This window comes from Lampris incognitus, chromosome 2 (genome assembly GCF_029633865.1).
Source record: "Lampris incognitus isolate fLamInc1 chromosome 2, fLamInc1.hap2, whole genome shotgun sequence".
Classification (NCBI taxonomy): domain Eukaryota; kingdom Metazoa; phylum Chordata; class Actinopteri; order Lampriformes; family Lampridae; genus Lampris; species Lampris incognitus.
In genome coordinates this window covers 51,459,908-51,478,071 of record NC_079212.1, presented here as the reverse complement: position 1 = coordinate 51,478,071, position 18,164 = coordinate 51,459,908, and the positions used below count along the sequence as shown (strand labels likewise).

The following is an 18,164-nucleotide window of genomic DNA, read 5'->3' as shown; positions in this document are numbered from 1 at the left end:
CAAAAAAAGTCAAAATGTTGAAATACACTATGTAAATACAGTTACTGCAAAGTTCCTTCAAGGACTTATCTTTAGTTTGCCTATTTACTTCCTCAATGTCCCATTTGGTTTCCTCAAATATGCTCTCCACGTAGAAGTACTTATTAAAAGTAACGTCCACAATTACAAGGATGAGCAGACCGACGAACGGACAGAATTGTGGACAGAACTTGATGTGTACAACTTGAAACTTTTCATCCGTTTGCTGGTAGGTGCAGGTGAAAGTTTGTCGACAGTTCTTTGGATGTCGTTGACATTTATTCATGGTAAATCTTGCAGGCATCACCAAAAACATGCCATTGTCACTAGCGCACACCAACAAACAGGAAACTGGTATGACCGCTGCAGTAGAAGTCGGAAGTCAGTGGACTACAGTTATGCACAGAGCCGACTGTAGTGAACAATATCTTGTTAGTCACACTGCTGAATGACAGAGGCGAGGATTCAAATGGAATTACACAACTGCACAAAGCAGCAAAACCAACTCCAGAGTGTAAGAAAGTTTTTGTGATGTAGGTCGCTACAGCCGTAGAGGAAGCTGGACGGATGTATGAAGTGACTACCTGAACACAGTCCTTGTCCTTTTGTTTGAGCAGAGCTTCAGTTCTGTCCCGCTGAGCTGAGCTCTTCTGGAGATAATCCAGCTTCTCCTCCAGCTCGCGATACCTACAGACAAACATGCCTGTTCGTAACTGACGGCCAACATAACATTTACATCCTAGGACGTTAACACGAACACCGACATAGAAAATCAAGTACATTCAAAATATAAACAGATTTAAAACTGGAGGTGAGAAATACAAAGAACAATTCAACTCAGCTTTCCTCCACAATGGAAAAGTGGGCGAATATAACTGAAATAATGACCGGTGGGCTTAGAGACATTTTAATTAATTTAGGAGTGTTGTACTTGGCCAATTACCCGACTCTTCTGAGTCGTCCCGGTCACTGCTCCACTCCCTCTGCCGATCCAGGGAGGGCTGCAAACTACCACGTCTCCTCCAATACATGTGGAGTCACCAGCCGCTTCTTTTCACCTGACAGTGAGGAGTTTCACCAGGGGGACATAGCACGTGGGAGGATCACGCTATTCCCCCCAGTTCCCCCTCCCCCGCGAACAGGCACCCCGACCAACCAGAGGAGGCGCTAGTGCAGTGACCAGGACACATACCCATATCCGGCTTCCCACCTGCAGACGTGGCCAATTGTGTCTGTAGGGGCGCCCGACCAAGCTGGAGGTAACACGAGGATTCGAACCGGCGATCCTTGTGTAGGTAGGCAACGGAATGGACCGCCACGCTACCCGGTTGCCCCCAGTATACCATACTTAAGAGAAAATCGCATCAATGATGCAAGAATAATAGTCAAAAACTTGCATTGCAAATTTAGAAAATAAATGACTGGTGTAAGAAATTGCAAACGCGAGTGCAAACAAACGGCAATGTAAGTTTAAAGCTGGACAAAGGCAGGTGGTGATGGAGACAGAAGCAGTGATACAGAAATGTAAACAGAGCAGTCACACATACAGAACAAGTAAGAAAGAGAGCCAACACAGAGCCACGAGCTCACCTGCCCTGTGTTGCCTGAAGCTGCTCGGTGAGTTTAGCCAGGCTAGAGCTGGCAGGGGAGGAATAAGATAAGACGGGGGAGGTGGAAAGAAGAAACATCTCCAGAGTAAGTTTGTAATTCAAGGAACACAAAAACACACACAGTGAGAACTCAGACAAAAGGCATGCTTCAAATAAGAGGATAAACATCTGCAGATATCCATATCAATAAGGTTAAAACTGTCCCTCATGCTACTGGCTCTGTTGAGGACAGCTACTAGCAAAGCTGCAGGTGGCACCTGAGGACAGTTAGTTCAAAACCACTCGCACGTGGGAGGAAGTGGCGTTGTACCTGTCAGAGGAGTGCTGCGCCTCAGAGCGATGCTGAACGGCCTCCTCAGTAACATTGCATGCCTGTTAAAAGATTTCAATATAAGACCTCTTGGCCAGTTGCAGCTGACTCACAGCCTCACTCCGTGTCCACTACAGACCTGTTGACATGGAGACGTTACACGAGAACAGCCGAGAGACGGTGCGATGAGTGACACACTCCTTGTAGGGGCAATCGCCTTACCCTAGTTCTGCCCTACAGTGCCCTGATTTTGTTACCTCTCCATTATTCAGTCTGAAGTTGCCTCCACATTCACCATTTTCTGTGGGTTTTTTTTGTTTTTTGTTTTTTTTTGGGGGGGGGGGTGATTTTCCCTAAACAATCACTCGTGACTGACAGATCCGGACACTCTGATGTCATTTTACGTAAACATACGCTACATTAGTTTGAGCAAGTTTACCGAGGACGCCAGTCGACGGTGATAAAACGCATCGCTTATACAAAGACAGTTTTTTGGTTCAAGGGTTACACCACATTCAAGAATGACTTTCAACTTCAACACCAAAACTAGCTCGCCTCAGGAGGAACACCTTCCCAACACCGTCAATATTGTTCCGATTTAAGATTTGTTAATGTTGTCCATCAATTTAAAACAGCTCCAACAGCGGTGTCTATTCTACAGAACCTGAGGGGTACCCCGGCTATCAAGAAATAAAACTGATTTGGAAATCCATGCACACAGTTTACTAACCCCCGTCCTCAGTATTATAACCTCAGCTGGCAGTTTTTTTGATTACAAACAATCAAACATCCAATGCATGACAACAGTGTTAAATCCATCCTTAGATCAAGAAAAACGGACTTACTTGGCTGATACATTGACGCTTTCATGGTATAATTCCCCTTTTTTACTGCTAGTACTACTATTACTACTACTACTACATAACTGTGTTATGATTACCGTGTCGCACTCAGTAATGCCAACTGGTATCACTTGAACGGATCTGCTAACTGCTGCTTATCATGGAAGTAGCTCTGAAAAAAAAGTCTGCCATATGAGTAAATGTAACTAACACAGAGAAGTGATCCATGCTGCAGATTGCCCGCTGAATGAATGACCCCCTTTCCTCCGCAGGTTCTCTGCAGGTCTCTGGAGTTCGACCAAACTGTGCCCAGACTATCAAGCACGTTTTAACAAACTGCATGCACAGATTGTAAAACTGAAGGAAGGGATTAATAAACTGCGCACACTTCTGCAAGGGGCATACCGTGCAGGGTGTATCATATTTCATCCACGGCTGTCAGCTTGATAATGTCACCAACTTTAGCCCCACCCGCAAAGACACCGACTGGCTCAGTTGTTTGTCCAACCTGGAATAAGCTGTCAAATGAAGGCAACACCACACTACTGAGTCGCTCAACAAAATTCAAAAAGCGGGTGGGACAAGTACAGTGGTGTCCAACCCTGCTCCTGAAGAGCAGCCCTCCTGCCGGTTTTCACTCCAACCCTGATTCAACACATCTGAGTCAGTTAATCAAGGTGTTGGTCAGTAGAATCAGGTGTGTTAAAATTAGGGTTGGAGTGAAAAAGGGCCGGAGGGTAGCTCTCCAGGAGCAGGGTTGAGCACCACTGAGTTACCATAATTGGCACACAGCAATTTAGGAGTCTGACCACTGGCTAACCCTGCAGCTGTAATGAAAGATTTTCCAAAAGGTTCTCAGAGGTTTGAGCGACTGTGACAGCTCAACAGACATTGGGTTACTTTTAAAGGTAAATGGTTGGACTTTACTGAAAATGATTAAAATAGAGTGCATGGATAAAAAGAAGGCTACCTGCACCTGAGCAAGATTGGCTCTTAGCTGGTCAATGGTGCGGTGCATTAGCTCTCTCTCTTTCTCTCCTTCCTCCTTTTCCCTTTCTAGCTCTTCGTTCTTCCTCCTCAGCTCCCTCATCCCTTCTTCCATCTTCTCTTTGTGGCTCTTCAGCAACTGCAGGAACTCGTTTGCTCCTTCTGCAGGCTGTGAACAAAGGAAATGGGGATTTATTGATACAATGAGTAGTGCCAACATTGGTAAGGAGGACAACGAGAGGACATAAGATGAAACAAGGTTAAAAAGAAAAGATGGTGGTGGAGAAGAGGTTTGACTGAAAGATTAACAGTGTAGCTCTACAAGTGTAAGTAGGGTGGAGAATCATCTCAAAAGTGGGAAGAGCACAGGCTAAGTGGCAGGGAGCTGATTGGTGGAATCAGGATCAAGTGGGGCAAGCTCACCTGGCTGTTTTCCACACCCCTCCCCTTCCCCCCAGCCTCTTTAAGTGAGGTGGGAGAGGGGAGGCAACTACTCATGGAGCTATGTATACTCGCATCATCCTAGACAAACAAACATACTTGTTACACTAAAAAAATAAAATAAAAATGACGATAAACATACACACAATGAAATAAACATGTAAACTCATGCTCAAATGAGTGCTTATCAACACTGTTCAACACTGTTACCCCTGACAAACAAGTACACACGAATGCTTACCAAACTGCGTGGTGACATGGTCTGTGCATGTTGATCAGTCTCCTCCACTCTCCTCCTTTCCCGCTGATCTAACGTCTGAATAAAATAACAGAGAAGAGTGAAGATGAAGTCTGTTAGAACAGAGAAATAAAGGAAAGGGGAAGAAAAGAAAGACAAACAAGTACAAGTTTAAACTAAGTCCATTTAACCTGCGGTGCTTCAAGTGGCCCGTTCTTTGTTGGGCGTCCCGGTTGGTCTTCAGTCTGGCTGGAGCATGAGCTGTGGTTAGAAAAGGAGCTGGATCCCTTTACCATCCCCTGTAGAGAGTGGTTTTCCTGGGCCAGCCTTTCCACCAGGGCCCTGGCTTCCTGGAAGCGACAGCTGAGAAATTCTCTCTCCTCTCTTGTCTTCCTCTGCCACCCCTCCATCTCCTCACAACGCTGACGTAGTGCAAGGTTGCTACGCCGTAGAGCCTCTGCAGACAGTGAGAGAGCAAAAAATAAGGTCAATGGAGAGAGATATATTGGCCAAGAGATTGGAGACAGACAATTTAGGAATTTGATAGAAGTAATACATACATACGTCTTGTGTATATTGACCTTGGATTATGTGTATAAACTCTACCTCTAAGTTGCTGGTTGTCTCCCAGCAGTCTGGTAACCACCTCATTGGCAGCCAGGTCAGGAGGGACCCTAAGGGCCCCTCCACTATCCTCTCCTGCCATATCCCACTGCATTGGGCCATCTTGTTGGGGCTGCACCATCCTTGAACACTGTAGAAGTACATACACTTAATTAACATGTCTGTCTCTCTTTCTCTCTCTCTCTCTCTGAATGATGTCTCTATCCTTCTCTCTCTCCTGTGTGAATGTCTTTTCCTGTCTGTTCTCCCATGGATGCGAGTGGTGTGGTGTGATGTGAGTCTCCCCTGTATGTATGTGAAGTCTGTCTTCCTGCCAGCTCTCCATGGCGATGGTGGTCACCACAACATGGATGCTGCTTGGCATCCTCACATTCTTTTTATATCTTATAAATCCATTATAGTTTTGTTACCTGTTCCAATGTTGTATCCTTCTCTCTCTTCAATGTGTGACTAATGTCTTTTCTTGTCTCATCTCCCATGTATGTGAATGGTGTGAGGTGACTCTCCCTTGTGCGCATGTGTAGTCTGCCCTTCTGTCAGGTCTACATGGTGGTGGTGGTCACGTGGCTCAGGTCCTAGGCTGTTCCGGTGACATCTGGACACTGCTTGGCGTCCTCCTCATCACATTCTTTATACAGCTTATAAATCCATTATAATTCTCTTTCATTATATTCTGTAAATAGTGTTCTATTCTGTACACACAACATCCATTGCATGTCTGTCTGTCTTGGGGAGAGGGATCCCTCCTCTGTTGCTCTCCCTGAGGATTCTTCCTATTTTTTTCTTCCCCCATTAAAGGGATGTTTTTTTTAAGGGAGTTGTTCCTTAGTCGATGCAAGGGTCTAAAGACAGGATGTTGTATTGCTGTAAAGCCCCCTGAGACAAATTTGTAATTTGTCATATTGGGCTATAAAAATAAAATTTACTTGAGGGCGTCCGGGTAGCGTTAGTGGTCTATTCCGTTGCCCACCAAAACAGAGATCTCCGGTTCGAATCCCCGTGTTACCTCCGGCTTGGTCGGGCGTACCTCCAGACACAATTGGCCGTGTCTGCGGTTGGGAAGCCGGATGTGGGTATGTGTCCTGGCCGCTGCACTAGCCCCTCCTCTGGTTGGTCGGGGCGCCTGTTCAGGGGGGAGGGGGAACTGTGGGGGAATAGCGTGATCCTCCCACGTGCTACGTCCCCCTTGGTGAAACTCCTCATCGTCAGGTGAAAAGAAGTGGCTGGCGACTTCACATGTATCGGAGGAGGCATGTGGTAGTCTGCAGCCCTCCCCGGATCGGCAGAGGGGGTGGAGCAGCGACCTGGACGGCTCGGAAGAGTGGGGTACTTGGCCAAGTACAGTTGGGGAGAAAAAGGTGGAAAAAGCCACAAAAAAAAAAAAATACTTGAAAAATATGACTTGAACTGAACACACTCCCTTATTACCGTTTCATGAATGACGACACTGTACCAGTAATAAACCATTGTACAGGCACATATGGCATACCACAAGCCATCATTATGAAACAGCCAAAGACGGTTACTTTTACTTTCAGTTTAATTAATCGTTAAGATGAATATCTCCGAGCTTGTCTTTGAGGCAACCGTTTGGTTTGCGGGTATTGTCTAATCCATAGGCGTTTCTAGCCCATTTTTTGGGGGTGCTGCAGCACCCCTAAATTGAACGCCAGCACCCCTAAAATTGAAGAGATTTTTTTATTTTGTACTGTATGTCCATGTTTAATAAGCTGAAGAAATGTCAAAACCATATCCAGTATATGGTTTAAAGTAATTTTTTAACAACAAAAATACAGCGCACCCCCCCATGCTTCGAAAATGGTTTGATCCACACACCCCCCTCCCCCAATTTATCTTGCCTGGCGGTTCAGCACTCTGGGTGGTCAGCACCCCCAAAAGCTCTGATCCTAGAATCGCCCCTGGTCTAATCCATGGGTCTGTTTAGAACAGTGTTTCTCAACCGGGGGTCCGCGGACCCCTAGTGGTCCGTGGTGTAATTGCAAGGGGTCCGTGAAAATAAAATATCTTTAAAAAAAAAGATCCTATGACATTTATAGAAATAGGATTATTTTACTCAAATGTGACTGAGACCTTTATCTACCTAAACTATAAAGGGTAACAGGACTTTTTTCTCTAATTACATCTGTTTCACAAGTGTAATTTATTGTATTTTAATAGGAGATCTCGCTCCCGTTTGCATTGTTAAAAGTTACTGCATAAAAATTCTGTTATTACATATATCTGAAAGTTACTGAATACATATTCTGTTTTGTTACATATATCTGAAAGTTACTGCATAAGAATTCTGTTTTGTTAACTATATCTAAGTTACAACTGAAAGCTCTTATTTTTGCCCCAAAGAGTGAATAAATGCTGTAATGCAATTTAAAATGCAGTTTCTACTGTTTCTATCAAATTGCAACCCCCCTCCCCCAAGATCAGGTGGAGGGGTCCTCAGGGTAGATCAAAAATACGCAGGAGGTCCAGGACCCCAAAAAGGTTGAGAACCACTGGTTTAGAAGCCAGTAGCCTACATGTTTTCGTGCAGCATAAGCTGATGTTCGCTATAGCACATCATGTTAGTCAAACACTGTGCTCGAAATACTATGAGGCAGATAGTTGAGCATAAAACAACAGGTTGGGCGCTCATAGCAGAAAAATGTTCCATCAATCAGTGCCAATTAAATTAGCCACAGCGGGTTCATTCATCCCCGTGACAGCCAGGGTGCTGACACGCTCACCGATACCGCCTCAGTCCGAGACTTTGTCTCCAAGTGCTCCAATTAAAAGACGTTTTACGAGAGCCTTCGACATAACAAGGCAGCAGACACGCTCCGGGCACACACACTGCTTACCTTCTCCGCTGCCTTCGGGTGCGCTGATGGGAAGGGCTGACAGACGGACCAGCCGACGTTAGCGAGCAGGCTAACGCTAGCCAACCGTTAAGTAGCCAAGGTACGCGAGATAAACAGCAAACAGTACCCGGACCACCTGGATTTCGAGAAGTTCGCCGACTGACACGAACACTGGATCCCGCCACTGAACTACATACGCCACCCAACCGTCATTTCGCCCGGCGTTCGCGCCGACGCATGTTTTTCTGCGCGTTTTTGTGTTCGGTATGAGCAACGCTGCTAGCTGTCAAACGCCGCGGCGAGCGTTGTCAGGAATTCCCCCTTCCTTCTTCCGCAGTCGGGCGGTGACGTCATCCCGCTGCGGCGACGGGCAGACTCTTCTTCGCCGATGTGACGACGAGAGAAAAAAGGCCGCAGGATGTTCGCTATCTCTGCCACCCTAGTTATCTCCCTCTTCGCTCTGGTGTGCCCGGGTTACGCGCTGTATTTCCACATAGGGGAGACGGAGAAGAAATGCTTCATTGAGGAGATTCCAGATGAGACCATGGTCATTGGTAAGCTGTCGTTTAGCGTGGCTAGCTTCACTAGCTAACTGGCGGCGGCGGTCTGAGACGTGCACGGACCGAGTCAGGAGACCGGGACTGGCTCGGCGGCGCACCGCCCACGCCGTCGCACATCCTCCTCGGAGGAGCACAGGTGCAGCGGCTCAGCCCAGGGCGTTATCCGCTTTAACGGGGCCGCATTTACGCCATCGGTTGCGGATGTGTTTACGTTTCATAACAAACATTTTTACCCGCTTAGCATCCTAAGCAGGGCCAGTGGGCAGGCTTATCCAGAATGGGGCCAGTGTGGGTGCAGGTTTTTGTTCCAACCAAGCAGTTGCACACCGGATACCACTGACCACATGTCGCCATTTCATCTGTTAGCGGAAAGGCGTAGCCTACATCTAAACCCCGAGAGCACGCTAGATTGGTGTGGGTTTTAGCATCACCTTGGTCTTAAGTTTTGTCATTTTCCCCACTAGAGGCAGGTGTTGGGACACATTACCATGTTTGCCATTTATTTGTCTTGGCTGCTTTCAGCTTCAGTAGAACATGTGAATTGGTGACGAAATAATCATGTTCATGATAAACAGCGTTGTTTTTGTCATATTTGTTAAGCGATACTGAGGGTCTAAGGACAGGATGTTGTGTTGCTGTGAAGCCCCTTGAGACAAATTTGTGATATTGGGGTATACAAATAAAATTGACTTGACCAGAGTCTTTGCTGATGAACTTGATTAGGAGACCTGTGTCTCCAATCAATTGCTTGATTGGAACAAAAATTGTGTCTTCATTAGGTCCTAATCAAGACACAATTTTCGTCCCAATAATTTTTTGCTCCAATCAAGCAATTGATTGGAGACACAGGTCTCCTAATCAAGTTCCTCAGCAAAGACTCTGGTCAAGTCAATTTTATTTGTATACCCCAATATCACAAATTTGTCTCAAGGGGCTTTACAGCAACACAACATCCTGCCCTTAGACCCTCAGTATCCCTTAACAAATATGACAAAAACAACGCTGTTTATCATGAACATGATTATTTCGTCACCAATTCACATGTTCTACTGAGGCTGAAAGAAGCCAAGACAAATAAATGGCAAACATGGTAATGTGTCCCAACACTTGCCTCCAGTGGCAAAACTTAAGACCAAGGTGATGCTAAAACCCACACCAGTTTAATCTGCTCTCGGGGTTTAGATGTAGGCTATGCCTTTCCGCTAAAAGATGAAATGGCGACATGTGATCAGTGGGATCCGGTGTGCAACTGCTTGGTTGGAACAAAAACCTGCACCCACACTGGCCCATTCTGGATAAGATTGCCCACCCCCGAATTCTCAAGGGTCCATGGAAATGTATTTTGAATTGTGCTTTTTGAGCCTGCGTTCTCGAGATTTTTGGCTACTACTCACGAACATCCCTACTTCTTTATTTGCGGTGCTAATTCGTTACATCCAAGTTGTTGATTCATTGATTTGTTTGAATAACAATTGCTTAATGACATCATTGTCTTTTCATTATGTCCGACAGGCAAGTACAGAACTCAGCTGTGGGACAAGCAGACCAGTTCCTTTCTCCCGTCCACCCCCGGCCTTGGGATGCACGTTGAAATCAAGGATCCTGATACTAAGGTGGAATATGCAGTGATGTCAAACTCATCGGTAGACTAACATAATCTGTATGGTTCGGGATTTAGCCTCTTAACTCTTTATCCCTTTCAGATCATCCTTTCTCGACAGTATGGGTCAGATGGACGCTTCACCTTCACTTCCCACACTCCCGGAGAACACCAGATCTGTCTGCACTCAAACTCCACCAAGATGACTCTGTTTGCAGGGGGAAAGCTGGTATGAATCAACCAAAGTACTCCTATTTATTTGATTATTTATTTATTTATTTATTAGGGCTGTGCAGTATGACCAAAATCTCATATCCTGATTATAGGTCATTTACCCAGATAGCAAAATTGCTGTGGCCCGGACCCGTCCCAGACCCGACACTTTATCTGGCCCACATACCGTGTGGAATGATGGCACTTGCTGATTGCCAGATCTGGGCCAGAACCAAGCGATAGCAATGCCGTATGTGCTGCATATTTTGCCAAAGGTGGCCCATATTAGTTTTGTGATATTTGGGCCATATTCACCATTTATCACACAGGCCATTTCAGGGTCACATCCAGATCACATGTTGCCCAGAGCACCACGTCTTTGCCAAAAAAAGGCCCACATGTGATTTGGCATATTTGGGCCATATTTGCTATTATACATGTGGGCCACTTCAGGCTCACATCCATTTTGTCAGGGCCAGAAGCAGGCCATCAGTGCCGCATCATTGCCTGAAGTGGCCCACATCCGGATGCTATCTGAGATTCATATCTCGATAACGATACATATCACGATATAGCACATTTTCTGTAAATTCAATGAATAACTAGAAAAAGGCTTTTCCACAGAAAAAGCGTGTGAATGCTGAGCTGCTGAAAGAAATCGCGAAAGCATTGCTGAAAATGGATAAATAGGAAAAGTCAGAAAGTCACTAGCATACCTGGAAACTGAAATGTGAAATGGCTGAATATTGTAAAAGTTTTAAAGGTATAAAAAACTGAAAAATTTGCCATAATGTGCTAAATACATAAATGGTTCGATTGTTGAATGGTTTCTGTATGAAAAAGTGGAAGCGGTGCAAAGATTTCAAAGTGCTCCCAGTCCCGTTACAAACACACACAACAAGGCTGTAACAAAACTTGAAAGCATTTGCAGCAATGGTTTATGTATGGAAAAGGTTTGAATAGTCTGAAATATGTGACCCCTGCTGGTAAAAGAGTCCCCAAGTAGGCCTAGGTCATTGAACTGCAAAACCTGACCTGAACATTGTTCTTCTAAAAGAAGAAAGAAGAGCTACAGTACATCAGAAGAAATGGTCTTTATTTGTTATGAGATGAGGGGTAGAATGAGAGGAGGAGGGGTAGAATGAGAGGAGGAATGGTAGAATGAGAGAAGGAGGGGTAGTGATGAAGATGAAGAGTGATGAAGAGGAAGGGTAAGAAGGTTGTAGGAAGGAAGGTAGGAAGGTAAGAAGGTGGTAGGAAGGAAGATTGTAGGAAGGCAGGAAGATTGTGTGAAGGAAGGTAGGAAGGAAGGTAGTAAGGTTGTAGGAAGGTAAGAAAGACGGTAGGAAGCAAGGTAGGAAAGTTGGAGGAAGGAAGGTAGTAAGGTTGTAGGAAAGACAGTAGGAAGGTTGTAGGAAGGAAGGTAGGAAGGTTGAAGAGGGAGGAAGAGCAGTTAAGAAGTGGCAGAAGCTGGTCAAATCTACCAGGTGTTGAGAGTTGACAGTAATTAGGCTGGCAGTTGAGTTTCAAATTGATGTGTGACATCACAATAGGACTGAACATTCTAACAGGCAAAGTGTATGGCAGAATTGCTAAACTTTAGAGCTGAATTGTTCAAAAACTATAAAATATTTTTAAAATCTGAATAGGATTCTGAAAGAGCCGAATGTCCTGAACTGTTTAAGCTCTAAATGGGGTTTCTAGCTCAAACAATGGAGGAGATACAGTTCAAAGGTGATGAGGGTTTCAACCTTTCCCCGGAGACTTCCATTGTTTTGAAAAAGTAGAAAAAGCTTAATATGTCTAAAAGTATAAAAGATTTCAAAAAACCGAAATGTGAGCCTTAATGGGCTTAAAGAGATGAACATTTTGATACCTGAATGGTTTCAGTGGCTAAAAGTATGAAGGAGTAAAAGAGGTGGAAAGGTTGCAAAAGTCCCCCATTGACTCCCATTCGAAAAATGGCTGAAAAAAGTTGAATGTTCAGAAGGTATGAAAAATCTGAAAGGGGGGGCACTAATGTCCTTAATGAGTTGAACATTTTGATAGTTGAATGGTTTCAGTAGCTAAAAGTATGAAGGAGCTACAAATGGGCGGAAGAAAAATAAATAAAGAATAAATAAAGAACTGCGAAGCAATAGTGTGAATGCCCCCAGCATTCACACTAAATAGTTCCTGGTCCATGCACCTCCAGAAACCTTGTGTGTGTATGTGGAGGAGCAGAGGAGAGTAGCATGACCATAAGAGACAGCAAAACGCAGTAGAAACTCTCACGCTGAACTGAAATAAAATGAGTGTACATAAATTAGGTAAATAACATAAATAAACACAGTCTCTACTGCGTTTTGCTGTCATTTGTGGTTGTGTTAGTTTCTCGTCTCACCACAGAGAGGCGCAGCCCCTCCACACATGGAGCTCAGCAGAGGAGAGACAGACAGTGGGGGAGAGCTGACAACAACAGCACTAGTTCGGTTACTATAAGTGCAATAAAAGCTTCGTGAGTAAAAAGCCAATAAGAGCAGTTTATTAATGTAACCCGTGCAAAAGATGGACAGACTCCAAATGAAGATCCATATTGGGACACTTTAGTATGGGGAACGTAGTCACCATTAATTAGGTGCTTATTAGCATGCAAATTAGCAACATATTGGCTCTTAATTGGTCATTATTACGTACTCATTAATGCCTTATTCTGCATGGCCTTATTATACAACCAGTAAGCCATTAACTATGAGTTTTCCCTCTATAACCTCAGAATTATTGCTTATTAGTAGCACCATCTCAATATGCTTTGCTTAGTATGGCCTTTATAAGGTGGTAGTACCACAAGAAGAGTTATTCTCCCTTACTAACACTTAATGAATATGGTCTGTTCTTACATAACAAAACACAAAACTACAAGTGTTAATAGTGTTAAATTACTGTAAATTAAGGTTTTGTTACTTAGAATATGTTCCCCATACTAAAGTGACATCTTGATCATTACTAATTCACTAGTAATTAAGTGTTTTTATGTTCCCCATACTAAAGTGTTACCAAATATTGCAGTAAAGAGTGTTATTTGTGACACAACGGAATAAAATGATAGAGCATAATATGAGACAATAGATGTTTTTCTATCGTCACACGATATACATCATCATATCCCACAGCCCTATGATATGATAAACCCTCTGCTTCCTTCTTATAGCACCTGATCCTTTTCTTGATCCTTTCCTGCATAAAATGAATACACAATTCCAATTTCTTCTAACCAGCACAAACATTTTATTTGTACATATAATCAATTTCTTACTGCCTTGTGCATGTAGCACACATACCTGTCAGCATATGCAGACATGCATGCCCACATTGTAAATACAAACATAAAACACACATTTCTTCTCTGAAAGTACAATGTGAGAGATGTCTTTGTTGCAGAGAGTGCATCTAGATATTCAAGTTGGAGAACATACCAACAACTACCCTGAAATTGCAGCCAAAGACAAACTCACCGAGTTACAGCTGAGAGTCCGACAGCTGCTGGATCAAATGGAACAGATCCAGAAGGAGCAAAACTATCAGCGGGTGAGGGAAAAATAAAGCCTTGCAAGTATACCCGGGGTTGTAATAGGAAGTGTTTGTTCCTGCGTCTCACCCTTTTGTGCTTAAAGGAATAGTTCAGACTTTTTGAAATCTATCAAAAATCCAACCTTGTTATACAAACAGTACTCAAACACACACATACCACTAAACAAGTCATTTTCCATTTCATTACCATAAATCCATGTGCGTTAATAGAAATACACATTAAATTCATACATGTACACAAAACTGGTTGTACTTTTGTTCACCTGAGAACTGCTTTTGTACATCTGCTGGGTCCTTATCTCCCACGGTCAACAATCAGTAAAACACATCTGTCCTTTTTGCAGTCTGTCGACATGTCAAATCTTTTTCTTTTTTTTTTACATTTACTCACTGCACATTTGTTGCATAGGTAGGTTTTATTTTCAGTCATCCATCCGTTTATACATACTGGACACAGCTGCAACCTACAGTTCAGGCACTACAGCAGTGAGTGCAAAATAGATGGAGTTCAAAAAAATCGAAACTATTCCTTCACAAATCACAGAAAGGTGACTCGGTCCATCTGGACACAAGGTTTATTAGAGAGGCACAAGGTCTCATCATGATCTGAGTGACATCTTTAGTCTCACCTGACGGCAGGTACCCCCACCTTTATAAACAATACAGTGACTGCAGGTACCCCCATCCTTATATACAATACAGTGACTGCAGGTGTCCCCACCCTTATAAACAATACAGTGACTGCAGGTGTCCCCACCCTTATAAACAATACAGTGACTGCAGGTATCCCCACCCTTATAAACAATACAGTGACTGCAGGTGTCCCCACCCTTATAAACAATACAGTGACTGCAGGTACCCCCACCCTCATAAACAATGCAGTGACATAACAACCCAAACCAACGACCGGTTTCATATGCAAATTACCGTGACCATTAACTAGAGTTACAATGGCCATGTGTACTATTCACAGAGGATTGGGGAATGTTTGTTTGTACTCACAGTATTGTAAGATGGTGACAGATGTACTCTTAGCCCCCCCCCCCCCCCAGTTCAGGGATGGTTGTTCCCTCTTAACATAGATGGCCTTTGACTCCCTGTTGAAACCAGTGTTCCTTCCTATCAAGGATGTGCACATCCTCATCCTTGAAAGAGTGGCCACTGGTCTGTAGATGGTGTAGACTGTGTAGATGGTGTAGACTGTGGAGTCCTGGTCTGTAGATGGTGTAGACTGTGGAGTCCTGGCCTGATGTGTTAGCTCTCCTGTGTTGTGTCATCGTCTTGGCCAGTGTCTGTTTGGTTTCCCCAATTTATAAGTCACGGCAATCTTCCTGGTACTTAACAGCGTACACTATATTGCTCTGTTTGTGCCGGGGGACCCGATCCTCAGGGTGGACCAGCTTCTGGTGCAGCATGCTTTGTACTTTGAAAGCAACTGAGACGCAGCATTTGGAAAATATGCATCTCAACTAATATGACAGTCCCGCCATATACGGAATCACCACTGGTTTACACTTAGACAAGTGTTGCAGCCATTCCCCAATCCTCTGTGAATACTACACATGGCCTTTGTAACTCTAGTTAATTGTCATGGCAATTTGCATATGAAACCGATCATTGGTTTTGGTCGTTATGCCACTGTATTGTATGTAAGGGTGGGGACACCTGCAGTCACTGTATTGTTTATAAGGGTGGGGACACCTGCAGTCACTATTGTTTATAAGGGTGGGGACACCTGCAGTCACTGTATTGTTTATAAGGGTGGGGACACCTGCAGTCAGGTGAGACTGAAGAGGTCACTTGGATGATGGTGAAATGTTTCTCTCAGTAAACGTGTGCAGGTGACCTGGCTCACCTTCCTGTGATTTCCTCCCTGGATTATTGAGCATGCATCAAGATGTATTCCTTGACAAAGCCCTTGCTGAGGGTGTGCAGTAGCTAGAGAAAGTGGTCTTTATGTTTCCAGCTGTGTTGTCCTGCTGCAGTACTGATCTTGTCCTTGTGTCGTCACGTACTCTGCAGTATCGAGAGGAGCGATTCCGCATGACGAGTGAAAGCACCAACCAGCGTGTGCTCTGGTGGTCCATTGCCCAGACTCTTATCCTCATTGTCACCGGCATCTGGCAGATGAAGCACCTCAAGAGCTTCTTTGAGGCCAAGAAGTTGGTGTGAGTTCCCATTTACCGGCGTCTGCATCGGGATGACGCGGTGTCAGGCAGAGAGACTATCTCAGCCAAGATGGAGCGACATCCACCACAGTGGAGGAAACACAAGATAAGAGATGTGTGTTTACCCATCAGCCATTACAGGAAAGCGGCTCAGCCCCCAGTGAGAGCACACTGAGGGCAGTTTTAGTTTTTGGGGATTTTTTTTTTCTTAAAGAGTTTTATATACACTGTTTTTACACGGCACCACATTCCAGGCGACTTTCTTTGGTTTTTTTTTTTTTCCAGGAGATTTCCTTTTAGCACTCCCCAATTCCTGTACAAGAATAAATGGGAGAAACATCCTGAGCACAATTTTATTTATTTTATTTTTTTAAATACTTTTGTTGGAATGGAGACGAGTCATCGATGAATCGGAATACCTATTTAAGACGAAATAGAGTTTAATGAGTTATCTGTTGGTCCTGGGACTCGCTGGTCTATGTACAGCCTGTTTCTTCACTGCTTTAAGGTTGCATTTAGCTCTCTGATATCTATTCATAGACCTTTTGTTTTGCTCTACACTTTTATTCAAACACTTATTTGAATCTTCTGTCTGCCTTGCTACTGAGAGATCCCTTCTTCTGCCTGTTGTGTATAGTTTCTACTTTAAATCAGAATTCATGTGCACTATGCCAGACAGGTGTGTAGTTTGTGATAATAACCTTCTCGTGCCACAGTCACCTGTTGTCAGTAGGTGGAGCTCATTGACTGACCGGTTCATACCATCCATCCATCCATTATCCAAACCGCTTATCCGAAGTCGGGTCGCGGGATGCCGGAGCCTATCCCAGCAGTCACTGGGCAGCAGGCAGGGAGACACCCTGGACAGGCCGCCAGGCCATCACACGGCTGACACATTCACACCTAGGGACAATTTTGTGTGGCCGATTCCTCTGACCTACATGTCTTTGGACTGTGGGAGGAAACCGGAGCACCTGGAGGAAACCCACGCAGACATGGGGAGAACATGCAAACTCCACACAGTGTGTGGAGCCTCCACACACAGCGGCACGGTGGTGCAGTGGTTAGCGCAATTGCCTCACAGCAAGAAGGTCCTGGGTTCAAACCCTGGGGTTGTCCAACCTTAGGGGTTGTCCTCTGTGTGCAGTTTGCATGTTCTCCCTGTGTCTGCGTGGGTTTGCTCCAGTTTCCTCCCACATTTCCGTTCATTCCTTCATACATCGTGAAAGGTATGAAAGCTTTCTGACCTTTTCCTTAACTTGCATTGATTTTTTAAGCTGTCCTGGCTTTTGTGGTATTTCTGAACATAACACAAACTTGCTACACTCAAACCAGCTATTACACTTGCATTTCACTCGAGATGGAAACCAGACTGGAGCGTCCAGGTGGCGTGGCGATCTGTTCTGTTGCCTACCAACATGGGGATCGTCGGTTCGAATCCCCGCGTTCCCTCCGGCTTGGTTGGGCGTCGCTACAGACACAATTGGCTGTGTCCGTGGACGGGAAGCCGGATGTGGGTATGTGTCTTGGTTGCTGCACTAGCGCCTCTGGTCGATCAGGGTACCTGTTCGGGGGGGACTGGGGGGAACAGCGTGACCCTCCCACTTGCTACGTCCCCCTGGTGAAACTCCTCACTGCCAGGTGAAAAGAAGCAGCTGGTGACTCCACATGTACGGGAGGAGGCATGTGGTAGTCTGCAGCCCTCCCCGGGTCAGCAGAGGCGGTGGAGCAGAGACCGGGACGACTCGGAAAATAGGGTAAATTGGCCAATACAATTAGGGAGAAATGGGGGGGGGGGTCCAAAAAAAGAAAAAGATGGTAACCAGATTAGTGAAAATGTTGGAAATCCTCTAATGTAGAGGAAGAGGTCTGTGTCAGAATGGAGCTGTCAGGAGAGGAAGGTGGCTTGCTTCCTTCCTTCCTTCCTTCACAGCGACTGTTTTCCACATGTCAAACTGAAGAGTGGGCTCTCTCGTGTCCCGGATGCGAATTACTTTGACTTTTGATTGCTTTTGTCTCAAGGTCTTAAGCTGTTGTACTGTGGTCTGGATGTCACCTCCATTTGCTCATAAAATGAACTTTGGCCAGAAGTTGTCTGTAAGTCATTGTTGTTCGGTTTGCACCAGAT

At 44.8% G+C, this 18,164-nt stretch overlaps 2 protein-coding genes across 5 annotated transcripts in view; one reads left to right on the top strand and one right to left on the bottom strand.

Annotated features, from left to right (window-relative positions):
* ikbkg (inhibitor of nuclear factor kappa B kinase regulatory subunit gamma) overlaps window positions 1–8,059 on the bottom strand; it is a 31,491-nt gene extending 23,432 nt beyond the window's left edge. Inside the window, exons 1-8 of one of the 4 annotated variants that reach the window (XM_056274522.1) lie at window positions 7,926–8,059; window positions 5,053–5,200; window positions 4,638–4,903; window positions 4,450–4,524; window positions 4,191–4,289; window positions 3,751–3,936; window positions 1,939–2,000; window positions 603–705 (exon numbers count right to left, since the gene is read on the bottom strand). In XM_056274522.1, the coding sequence (XP_056130497.1) occupies window positions 603–705; window positions 1,939–2,000; window positions 3,751–3,936; window positions 4,191–4,289; window positions 4,450–4,524; window positions 4,638–4,903; window positions 5,053–5,191 (930 nt within the window). In that variant the 5' untranslated portion in view covers window positions 5,192–5,200; window positions 7,926–8,059. The remainder of the gene's footprint in view (window positions 1–602; window positions 706–1,938; window positions 2,001–3,750; window positions 3,937–4,190; window positions 4,290–4,449; window positions 4,525–4,637; window positions 4,904–5,052; window positions 5,201–7,925) is intronic. The other 3 variants (XM_056274523.1, XM_056274524.1, XM_056274525.1) reach the window with 3 other exon arrangements.
* A 158-nt stretch (window positions 8,060–8,217) lies between these two features.
* On the top strand, window positions 8,218–18,160 carry tmed4 (transmembrane p24 trafficking protein 4). The gene is made up of 5 exons (XM_056274531.1): window positions 8,218–8,479; window positions 9,998–10,098; window positions 10,189–10,314; window positions 13,719–13,865; window positions 15,891–18,160. The coding sequence occupies exons 1-5, from the start codon at window positions 8,344–8,346 to the stop codon at window positions 16,038–16,040; spliced, it is 660 nt and encodes a 219-aa protein (XP_056130506.1). The 5' UTR covers window positions 8,218–8,343; the 3' UTR covers window positions 16,041–18,160.
* Window positions 18,161–18,164: the final 4 nt, after the last annotated feature.